Source organism: Saccharomycopsis crataegensis, assembly GCF_037102585.1.
Source record: "Saccharomycopsis crataegensis DNA, jcf7180000000083, whole genome shotgun sequence".
NCBI classification, from domain to species: Eukaryota; Fungi; Ascomycota; class Saccharomycetes; order Ascoideales; family Saccharomycopsidaceae; genus Saccharomycopsis; species Saccharomycopsis crataegensis.
This window is the reverse complement of record NW_027043828.1, coordinates 218010-229782: the sequence shown is the minus strand read 5'-3', so window position 1 is coordinate 229782 and position 11773 is coordinate 218010. Positions and strand designations below refer to the sequence as shown.

Here is an 11773-nt window from a genome sequence, read left to right as displayed (position 1 = left end):
CAGTGGTTAGGATGATTTTGATTATGATGTGAAGGTATCTAACATGACTTAAGCTTCGCAGTATCTATCATAAAAATATCAGAATGTTTCTCAAACTACAAATAACATTTTTCAAGCTAATGATGATAATTGAGTAGTGAATTTTGTATAAGATTAATAAATTGTTTGAACTGTATCTGTATAAATAATAATAAGAATAATTTTTTTTTTATTTGAAAAAACAAAAAGATATCTCCTCGTAAATGATTAGAAAAAAATTAATAAATCGTGCCATTCAATTTGCAATTGAATGAACCGAAACAAAATAATTCAATAAAAAAGAAAATACCAACCAGCAAGCGCTCCAGTAATTAATAACCGAGAAATGGTCAATTTACTCCCAGCATTGAGTTTGCTTAATCCTGTAGGAGTGACTCCTGTGAACGATGGCTCTTCACCATCGGAGGAAGTTGGAGTTGTTAAGCTACCCTCATAAGTAATGGAACTATCAACATGCACGGCTCCAGGAACCTTACCAAGAGCAGAAATGACTTGGATATCTTCTTCAGTGCTGTTGAATACCGCTTGGGCCAACAGAAGCTCGTAGTTGGTCAAATCATAAACCACGTAGAACCATCTTAAAAGCACATCTCCAGCAACCATGGAGTTGTCTGACAGGGCGTCAATCCCCAAGAGACAATAATTGTCCTTTAAGTATTTCAGAGGAACGTTTGTTAAGAAAAGTTCAGCGAGTTGGGTAATTGGAGCACTCATGAATGAAAGAGGAACGGAATATGTGACGCCTTGTAAGGTAATATCGAAATTATATTCTTCCAATACATCGCAACGGGCAAGATACCCACCAAGTTCATCAATGTAGGAAATATGTTCGAACTCAACTCCAAACCAGTCGAACACTACCTGAGGCACCAACAAGTCCGAGGTTCCTGAGTCAAACAAGATTGGGTGCTTTGCAGAAGACAAATTCAGAGCAACAGAGTTATTACTAGCGTAAGTAAGATCAATACTGTCGCAGGTGATATGGAAAGTCAGAGGGTGCTCATAATTGAGGACATTGATCAACGGGAAAGTGGTCAAGTTACCAGTGTACTTGGAGCTATCAACTGCCCCAAAAAGAATACTCCCAGTAGTGGCGTTGAAATCATTGAGAAATTGAGAATACACCGCACGGTTGATGTACCCACTATCGACAAGTCTCAACGGCAAATTATCGTATAACCCTAAAGTCTCGATTCCTTGTAACCCGATCCCAAGTATCATCTTTGAAGAATTGGAAACTTCAGCAAGCCCGAAAGTGTAGTTCTCAAAGACAAACTCGCTGAATATAAGGGTATCTTGGCTAATACTCCCTTGAGCAAAGTCATCATTCCCGTATTCGATGAAGAAGTTTTTGTCGACTTTATGGAAACTACTAGAGTCATCTGGGTTGAAATATCCTGATTCCTCACAAGCAATGGTAGCAATAACTGTAGCAGTATTGATTTCAAAAGTAGTTTGCAGGGGGAGATACGATGGGGTGATGTAGGTTGTTCTGTTAATGGATTCAAAGTCACCACTAGATGAAATAGTAACAGTACCCGAAGTAGTAGCAGCTTCAGTGGCAGTATTATCATCATTAGCATCTCTTTGTTCAATGTGTCTTTTGGAAATATTTTTTGAATTGAAATCACAATATGGATTGGATTTGGCAAAAACCCACAAATCTGAAGACCCTGTATCGATTTGGACTGAGAAGTTTTGAGGAGGGCTTCCAAGAGAAATATTTGCGTTATATTCCACCACCATGTTATTGTAAAGTGTCATGACAACATCATCAGAGGAATTCCCTGATCTTTTATTCAATATATGACGGCTTCTTTTGCTCAATGCTTCGTAATTGATACCTCTGCCGCCCATTTCGGAACGTTTAACGACTTTAGTGGGATCAGAAAGATCTCTTTCCGAAACTTCAAAGTCAATCTTGAAATATCCATTTGTATTTGCTTCGGGAGATGCCAGACGTTTTTGAAGAACCAGTGATTCACAAGTGAGAGCAAAAAGAGCAAATAAACCCAATAGATTCATCTTTTTTATTGACTATTGGAAACTAATCAATGTGATATTCCTAGGGCTTCCCGTGTAGTTGCTTTATGGCAATTAATATGCTATTGAAGAAATAATACAGGAGATGCCTTGGTGAATTTATAATCGCAGAAAAAAGCAGTAGCTCCCCCACCATTTCGTTTGAACGCTTAGCCAATTTTAGTGACAGAGGCAAGTGTATACATACTGTCATTTTTTTGCTGCCTAATTTAGAGCAATAAAATTAAAAAAAAAAAAGATTTCAACAGTAATTTACGAGTGGGAAGATAAATCAGTGGATAATTTAAAGTGTTTTATTTATGTTCCCCAGCTCTTTCTAATTTGGGAAATACTTAAACAATCACTTGTTATTTTTTCAGATTAATTTTGCAAATTTTTTGTTTAGAATTTGCCAATCTCAATATTTGTGAACCTTAATATTTCCGAATCTCAATATTTTTTAATCTTAATATTTTTTCAAAATATTTAGTGATATTTAATTGGAATAATTTGTTGAGCCGACAGATTAAAGATTTTATTGGTGTTGATTTTGGGGAAATCGATCTGGGGAACTTTGCGCAGGTTGATGCAATTATGCTATCGTAGATACTGCGAATATTGACAACCTACTTTACCAGGTAAAGTAGCTACCTCTTATATTTATTCTTGAACTCATTATTATGTTGTTTCTTAACTTGGACAAATAATTATTGTAACCTTTATACATTGTAAATATTAAAATGTTATACCAAACCTCTGTTTATAACTTCAGAAGTCAAAGTTATGAGAAGTTGTTATATCCTAATCCATTCATCTAGTTGGGTAGTCATTAAATAGTTTGCGACTAATCACTAAGATAGCTATTAGATTTTCTCATTATATATCAAATAGCAAAAAAACTCTTTGACTCGTTAATATATAATTTATTTATTTATTCATTCAAATACGATATCGTTGAAAGGAAGTATTGTTATAGTATTAGGAGTATACTCCTTATTCTTATTGACATTATTCGCTGCTCCTGGTGCGTACTAGTGCATAAGGTCGTACTTGACAAACACAATTTAACAGAAATTCTCCATATCTGCTGTCTCAAGTCTATAATAATAATCAGCTAATTATTCAATATCTACAGATTAATGAAAGCAGCAAGATTACTGCACGATTGAATAATAGCTAGCCTCTTCGTTCCATGATGAGAAGAAGTGCCTTCAAGATCCTGCATACATTACTCAGTTTTGACAGCGTATTTGAGCAATTTAAACAAAATTGGTGGTAATGATTCACTGGTACAATTCATACTCCCATGTTATTTAGACATATAGCGAGTTTTTCAGTCTAGAATTCAAGCTATAATTATTGTAGCGAATGAATTAAAATATTATTTGTTTGAAAGGATGGAAAGCATAACTTGAAGATTTTTTTTGAAATCAAAAATAAGTGGTATTAAACAAAGAACCTTATATAGTTCTTTCTACGTTATTCCAAAGTTACATAATAATCTAGAAATAATAATGAAAATAGAGAGTGCTATTAATATAAATTTCATAATCATAAGTCATTAATCAATAACACCGAGATAAGCCACTTGAATCTTATTATGTCAGCAGATGCTGGGTGATTTTGAATATGATGAGGTAGTAACTAGGTTGCTAAAGCATGAATTATGCTATATACTATCTATAATCAAGTATCAGATATACATTGTTCAAAACACAAGTAATAATTTCCAAATTCATATATATATATATCCATATAATCGATAATAGGTACTTTTTTCGAAAAACAAGATATCTTGAATTAATTCATTCAAATTGCAATCGAATGAACTGCAACAAAAATATTTGATAAAAATGAAAAAGCTTCATCTTATAAAAAAAAATACCAACCAACAGTAGCACCAGCAAGCAATGGCCAAGAAATTGTCAATTTATCTCCGGAATTAAGTTTCTTATATCCAGTAGGAGTGACTCCAGTGAAAGATGGCTCCTCACCATCGGAAGAAGTTGGACTGTCCAGGTCACCTCCATAAGTGATGGAACTAGCAACATGCGCTGCCCCAGGAATTTTACCAAGAGCAGAAATGACTTGGATATCTTCTTCAGTGCTGTTGAATACCGCTTGGGCCAACAGAAGCTCATAATTGGTCAAATCATAAACCACATAGAACCATCTTGAAAGATCAGCCCCGGCAGTCATAGTGTTATCTGGCAGGGCGCTGATCCCCAAGAGACAATAATTGGCATTTTTGTATTTCAGAGGCTCATCACTCATGAAAATATCAGCGACTTGAGTCATCGGGGCACCAAAGAATGAAAGGGGAATGGAATAAGTGACACCTTGGAAGGTGATATCGAAATTATAATCTTCCAATACATCACAGCGAGCAATGTAACTCCCTAGTTCTTCAACATAGGTGATATGTTTGAACGCAACTCCGAACCAGTCAAAAACTGTCTGTGGCACCACAAAGTGCGTAGTGCCGGAATCAAACAAGATTGGGTGCTTTGCAGAAGACAAATTCAGAGCAAAAGAGTTATTACTAGCGTAAGTAAGATCAATACTGTCGCATGTAATATGAAAGGTCAGAGGGTGAACATAATCGTCGATAATAAGCAATGGAAAAGTAGTCAAGTTACCAGTGTACTTGGAGCTATCAACTGCCCCAAAAAGAATACTCCCGGTAGTTGCATTGTAGTCATTGAGATATTGAGAATATACCGCACGGTTAATGTGCCCACTATCGACAAGTCTCAAGGGTAAATTATCGTACAACCCAAAACTCTCTGATCCTTGTAATCCGATGCCGAATATCAATTCCGTGTTATTAGAGGCTTCGGCAAGCCCAAAAGTATAGTTCTCAAAGACAAAGTCACCGAATATAAGGGTATCTTGGCTGACATTCCCTTGAGCAAAGTTTTTACTGGCATAACTTTCGAAGAAATTGTTGTTTGTTCCATGGAAGCTGCTGGAGTCATCCGGGTTGAAATATCCCGTAATATCACAGTCAATGATAGCCAGAACTGTAGCAGTATTGATTTCATAAGTCGATTGAGGGGGCAAATACAATGGGGTGATGTAGGTTGTTCTGTTAATGGATTCAAAGTCATCGTTAGATGAAATAGTGGCAGTACCCGAGGTAGTATCGATAGCAGTGGTAGCAGAAGCATTTTCACCCTCCTCATCTCTTTCTTCAAGATTTCTTTTGGAACTACTGGTGCCGAAATTACAATACGGGTTGGATTTGGCGAAAACCCAAAAATCTGACGACCCAGTATCGACTTGCACAGTGAAGTTTTGGGGAGGGGTCCCGAGCGAGATGTTCGCAAAATATGCAATGCTTCTGTTATTTTGAAGTGTCATGACAACATCTTCAGAGGAATTTCCGGATCTTTTGTCCAATACATGACGGCTTCTCTTAGCCAATGCTTCGTAATTGATGCTCCTGTCATCCATGTCCGAACGTTTGACGACTTTTGTTGGATCATAAAGGTCTCTTTCGGCAACTTCAAAGTCAATCTTGAAGTATCCATTGTTGATGGGTTTCGGGGTTGCAAGACGTTTTTGAAAAGCCAGCGACTCACAAGTGAGGGCAAAAAGAGCAAATAAACCCAATAGCTTCATCTTTTACACTGATTATTGGAAACTAATTAATGTGATGTAGATCCTATACTTCAATCAATATTCTACTGAATACATAATGCAGCAGAAACTTGGGCGATTTTATACCTGAATAATAAAGTAGTAAAAGCTACCCCATCATTTTAGAACCTTGAGTCACCAGTGGCAAAAAAAGAAAGTGTATACATGCTGATATTATATCTCTGGTGAGTTTAGACGAAAAAATTCAAAAAAGAATTCAAAAAGAAGCATGTGTATTAGGATATCCAAAACAATCCCCATGATAACTAAATTTAGAGAAAATGGTTAAAATAGATAAAAATTATCCGCAATTAGAGACTGCAAAGATGAAATCAGTGAATGATTTGGAGTGTTTTGTTTATTGTCTCAGCTTTCTAACCTGGGAAATACCTAGACGATCACTTTGGATTTTTTTTTTTCACATTAATTTTACAAATTATTTCTTCCTAGTTTCCCAATAATTGGTAAGATTTTATTTGAAGACTTTCCCAAACTAACAGGATATTGCCGGTTTGCGGAAATTGATGTGGTGGTAGAGCTTTGCGCAAGTCAATGTTATTGTCTGCATGTACCAAACAAAATGTAACAGAAATTGTCCACATGTGCAGTCCCGGGTAGATAATAATAGATATTTGATTATTAAACCTATACAGGCGAATTTAGGTAGTGAGCCCACTAGATGATTGAATAACAGTTACCCTTTTCATTTCATGGTTAGGTTAGTAGAAGTACCCTCAAGATCTGTGTATACATTCCTCAGTTTTGAGGGTCCACTGATAGCATTGTGGAGCAATGTAAACAATGTTGGTAGCAACGATACACACTGGCACAGTTTATAGAGCCGTCCATCCAGTAGTTAACCACAGTACAGCTTAGCCATAGTGAGGATCAATATCATGCCATCAAAAAAATGTTGTAGTCTAGTTTGACCTATTTGATTCAAATGGACGTACAGGTATAAGAACTGTAGTAGCAACCTCCTTCTTATGTTACTTATAGAAAGTACTGTCAATAATAATAGATTGCATAACCAAAAAGTAATTTATATCTAGGAGAGTAAACTGCTTAAGCCTGGAAACATCAACAGTGGTTAGGATGATTTTGATTATGATGTGAAGGTATCTAACATGACTTAAGCTTCGCAGTATCTATCATAAAAATATCAGAATGTTTCTCAAGCTACAAATAACATTTTTCAAGCTAACGATGATAATTGAATAGTCAATTTTGTATAAGATAAATAAATTGTTTGAACTGTATCTGTATAAATGATAATAAGAATAATTTTTTTTTTATTTGAAAAAACAAAAACATATCTCCTCTTAAATGATTAGAAAAAAATTAATAAATCGTGTCATCCAATTTGCGATTGAATGAACAATAACAAGAATATTTAAAGAAAATGGGAATATTTATCCTATAAGATAAAATACCAACCAGCGAGTGCCCCAGCAATCAATGACCAAGAAATGGTCAATTTACCACCAGCATTAAGATTCTTTGTTCCTGTAGGAGTGGATCCTGTGAAAGTTGGTTCTTCGCCATCGGAGGCAGATGGGCTACCATCTGTGAACTCATACATACCGGAATCAGCAGCAGATACTGCCCCAGGGATCTTACCAAGGGCAGAAACAACGTGGATATCTTCAGCACTGTTATCAAACACTGCTTGGGCCAACAGAATTTCGTAATTTGTCAAATCATAAACTACATAGAACCACCGCAATAAAGTATCCCCGGCAATCATAACCCCTTCATCATTAGGTAAAATATTCAAAAAGCAATAATCAGCTTTATTGTATTTCAGATCAACCGCTCCCAAAAATATTTCAGTGGCCTGAGTCATTGAGGTACCAAAGAATGAAAGAGGAATTGAATAAGTGACACCTTGGAAGGTGAAATCGAAATTATATTCTTTTAAAGCATTACAATTGGCAATATAACCTCCGACTTCTTCGATATATGAGATTTGTTCGAACGCCACCCCAATCCATTCATATACTGTTGGAGGCACTTGAAAGACCGAAGTTCCAGAGTCAAACAATATTGGGTGTTTTGCAGAAGATACCTTCAGAGCAACGGAGCTATTACTAGCATAAGTAAGGTCGATACTGTCACAGGTGATATAAAAGAAGGTAGGGTTGGTGTATTCTTGAGGATAAATGTTAATCAATTGGAATGTGGTCAAAGCACCAGTGTATTTTGAGCTATCAACTGCCCCAAAAAGGATACTCCCCGAAGTGGCATTGAAATCGTTAAGGTATAGAGAATACACCGCACGGTTGATGTACCCGCTATCAACGAGTCTCAACGGAAAATTATCGTACAATCCCAAAGTCTCGTCGCCTTGCAACCCAATACCAAACACCATTTCTGATGAATTGGCGGCAGTGGCAAGCCCAAAAGTATAGTTCTCAATGACAAAATCATTAAAAACAAGGGTATCTTGGTTAACGGTCCCTTGGGCGAATGTGTAATCAGCATAACCGATCACGAACGTATTGTCGGTCTCATGGAAACTGCTGGAGTCGTCAGGGTTGAAATATCCTGAGTCGTCACAAGCAATGGTAGGCTCCACCGTAGCAGTATCGATTGAAAGCGTTGCCTGTTCAGAATTATAAGATGGGGTGATGTAGGTTATTCTATTAATAGATTCAAAATCACCACTCGACGCTAAAGTGGTAGTACCAGAAGTGGCAGCACTGGCAGTTATAGTAACAGACGTAGCGCTAGAGGTCTTTGTACCGGAAGCAGAAACACTAGAAGTTTTAGAACCACCGGAAGCAGAAGCACTAGAAGTTTTGGTAACAGAGACAGAAGCACTAGCAGTTGTAGTGCCCAATGTAGCACTGGAAACTTTTGTAGCAGAAGAAGTGACACTAAAGATTGTAGCAGAAGAGATGGCAGTGGCCGTATTATCATCAATGGTTGAAAATTCACCATCAGTTGCAGTGTAGGCATCGTTATTAATTGAGATAATTCCGGCTTCTAAAGAGCTCATAGCACCATCGTAATTCCAATCCTTTTCGTCAAGATCTCTTTTGGAACTGCTGGAACCGAAATTACAATATGGATTGGATTTGGCAAAAATCCACAAATCAGATGATCCAGTATCCATTTGCACTGAGAAGTTTTGAGGAGGGGTTCCAAGGGAGATATTTGCATAATATTCAACCGTCCGGTTGTTGTAAATTGTCACAGCATCATTAACACTGGAGGAGTTCCCTGATCTTTTATGCAATTGCTGACGGCTTCTCTTAGCCAATGCTTCGTAATTGGTGCTTCTACCACCCATTTCCGAACGTTTAACGACTCTAGTTGGATCAAAAGGATCTCTTTCAGCGACCTCAAAGTCAATCTTGAAGTATCCATTGTTTTTGGATTCTGGGGTTGCAAGACGTTTTTGAACAACCAGCGACTCACAAGTGAGGGCCAAAAGGGCGAATAAACCCACAAGTTTCATATTGTCTATGGTAAAGCAGAAATGCAGTATTGGAAATCGATCAATGTGATATTTCTAGTTTAGCCGGAACATACTCCAATTATATACCTGGCGGATACAAAAAGAAAAGATCCGCGCGCGCTTTGGAATTAATCTGTGGATACGTGAAATTAGTGGATATTTTAGAATTAGTGAAAAAGGATTGTATATTACCCAAGCACGGGTCTTTCCTAAATTGGAAAATGGCCAATAAAACCCTTTTTCCTCAGGCTCATTCTGTGAAATTTGCTTTGGATTTTTCAATCCTGACATATTTTGACATGTTTTTTATAATCAACAAGTGCCTTCATCAACAAAAATGACAGTTAGATGGAGGCTTTTCTGGGCCCCTTACGCAATATTATGTCAGTGTCTGCGGGTCACATTATCTATCAGCACATGGTCACAACAGTATGCATTCACCTGCATCGATCCGGATAATCATCCCGGCCTCGTCTTTTGAGTTCAAGCATAGGAATTTTCTTTTTTGTTGAAATGTAGCTTCAAGTAAAGTGCAAGCTCCAATAGTTTGATTTTGTCTATCACTTAACTCATAGGCGAGGGCCAAAAGGGCAAGTAAACCCACTAGTTTAGCTGGAATATACCTATTACATACCTGGCGGGTGAAAAAAAAAGATTCGTGCATTGAAATTAATCTGTGGATATTTGAAATTAACCTGTGGATATTTGAAATTAACCTGTGGACATTTGAAATTGGAGAATGGAGATTGTATTCCTCAACAGTAAATACTCAATCAATTTTTTTTTATTTATTTTTTGTGGCCTTAGCTTACTCATAAGCTAAGAAAAACATGGTATCTTCCCCCAAAATATTCGTTCATCGAGCAGGTTATTAATTATTTCTATGAGCTTTTTATGGGTGATGCATTTCTATTTCCGGTTTTACGTGAGACACCAGAAAAGGAGAGGGATGAAGAGAACCCAATAGTTTCATCTTTTGTACAGATTATTGGAAACTAATTATTGTGACCTAGATTCTATAATTTAATCAATATTGTGTTGAATACCTTGTAGGTTGAATAAATAATACATCAGACACCTGGGCGATTTCATACCTGAATAATGAAGTAGTGAAAGCTACCCCACTGTCCCATTTGAACGCTGAGTCGCCTGTAGTGAGAGAGGAAGTGTATACATGTTAATTTTCACATGAGTATAGCGAAAAAAAATAGAATATCTAAAGAAATTATTAAGTTGGCAATTGAAACCAATGGACAATTTGAGCCGCTTTTAGCTTTTCCCAAGTTAAGAAATTACCTTCTTCATAATTTTTCAGTCTTTGTGGTTTTTAGATCTTAATTTTTTTTGATATTTTTTTTTAAAAAAAGAGATGTCTTCTCAATACCATTACAAATCAAATCACCGCCTGTCTTTCTGAGGAAATCCCCAGCCGGCACGGATGCTCTGACACCACAAAGCATCATGTCAGGAGTCACAGGAAGTCACGGGACGTCCCTATCATATAGTTACTATTGAACACTGCCATGCTCAATAAAAGAACAGGTGTTGACAATATTGTTAAGATTGTCTTGAAGTGCTTTTCAAAACAATATTCAATTCGAAAATGGTCTAACGGTCTCTTGCCACCGGTGTGTATGTACGGGAGGCGTTGCCTGTAATGGTAGGTATTTCATATGTTTCGGCGTGGTTGACAGTGAATCAGGTATCTGCTTGGTGGAGTGCAAAAGTCTTAAATGAGCCTCTATACCTTTACGAATTTGTTCCACTTTGATGTCGCGACTGTCACTCAAATTGTGGTGTGGTAACAGCCAAACATCAACATCCAAGCCAACTCGTAAATGTTATCTTCTGGGGTAATCTGGGGGCTGTATATCAAGCCATGTCCTCGAACTAGATAGTATTTGATTTGCAATAAGATTTTAATGGCATCGCCCCATATGATTGATAGCGCTTGATTAGGGTTTATGCCCGCGAATACTTCGTTATTGTATGGGATGACGATTGAAAAGACCATCTGCATTGTGGCAATAAGCGACCACATTAGCAAGTAGTTCATTAAGTTTGTTACAATGTCAAGGTCAATCATTCTTTATGTATGTCTACATACATTCAGTAATTTAATTTTCTATTATTGTACCATCCACTCCTGAAATTTTGTGCCAGCAAAAGGTAAAATTATTCGCACCAACTGGAACGGATTTTTCTTACCAACTGAAACGTAATTATTCAGCACAGTGATTTCACTTTCTATTCGTGCCGACCACCGGAAATGTTCATACTAGTACCTTGTACCAACCCCCGTTTTTATTTCTGGTTTCACATGAGACGGTGTAATGACAACAGAGAAGCAAAGGGATGAAGAGTTGACTTCTTAATCCTATATCGATACTTATCTTCACTCGATCTCGCGTTAGATGTGTGATAAGAAGATCAGATGTTACCACCGTACTTGGTCTCTAACTATCTGATAGAACACACAACTCAAACAAGTGGCAAAAAAGCCTGACTGTTGTTAACTGAATATTACCACTCTTAAAAAATTATAAAACTTTAACAATAACGGAGGCATTGCCTCTCTTTTGGAACATTCTAATCTGCATTTTCATA

The 11773-nt window shown here is 37.0% G+C and overlaps 4 protein-coding genes across 4 annotated transcripts; all 4 read right to left on the bottom strand. All coding sequences in view use genetic code 12, as the record gives it.

Moving 5' to 3' along the window:
- Positions 1-309: 309 nt before the first annotated feature.
- DASC09_029360 (pepsin-like aspartic protease) lies at positions 310-2064 on the bottom strand (the record flags this gene model as incomplete). The annotated part of the gene is made up of 1 exon (XM_064996539.1): positions 310-2064. The coding sequence occupies one exon, from the start codon at positions 2062-2064 to the stop codon at positions 310-312; it is 1755 nt and encodes a 584-aa protein (XP_064852611.1).
- Positions 2065-3930: 1866 nt separating this feature from the next.
- On the bottom strand, positions 3931-5685 carry DASC09_029350 (uncharacterized protein; the record flags this gene model as incomplete). The annotated part of the gene is made up of 1 exon (XM_064996538.1): positions 3931-5685. The coding sequence occupies one exon, from the start codon at positions 5683-5685 to the stop codon at positions 3931-3933; it is 1755 nt and encodes a 584-aa protein (XP_064852610.1).
- Positions 5686-7120: 1435 nt separating this feature from the next.
- On the bottom strand, positions 7121-9166 carry DASC09_029340 (uncharacterized protein; the record flags this gene model as incomplete). The annotated part of the gene is made up of 1 exon (XM_064996537.1): positions 7121-9166. One exon carries the CDS (start codon positions 9164-9166, stop codon positions 7121-7123), a length of 2046 nt encoding a protein of 681 aa, XP_064852609.1.
- Positions 9167-10952: 1786 nt separating this feature from the next.
- On the bottom strand, positions 10953-11252 carry DASC09_029330 (uncharacterized protein; the record flags this gene model as incomplete). Its single annotated transcript, XM_064996536.1, has 1 exon — positions 10953-11252. One exon carries the CDS (start codon positions 11250-11252, stop codon positions 10953-10955), a length of 300 nt encoding a protein of 99 aa, XP_064852608.1.
- Between the last annotated feature and the right edge of the window lie 521 nt (positions 11253-11773).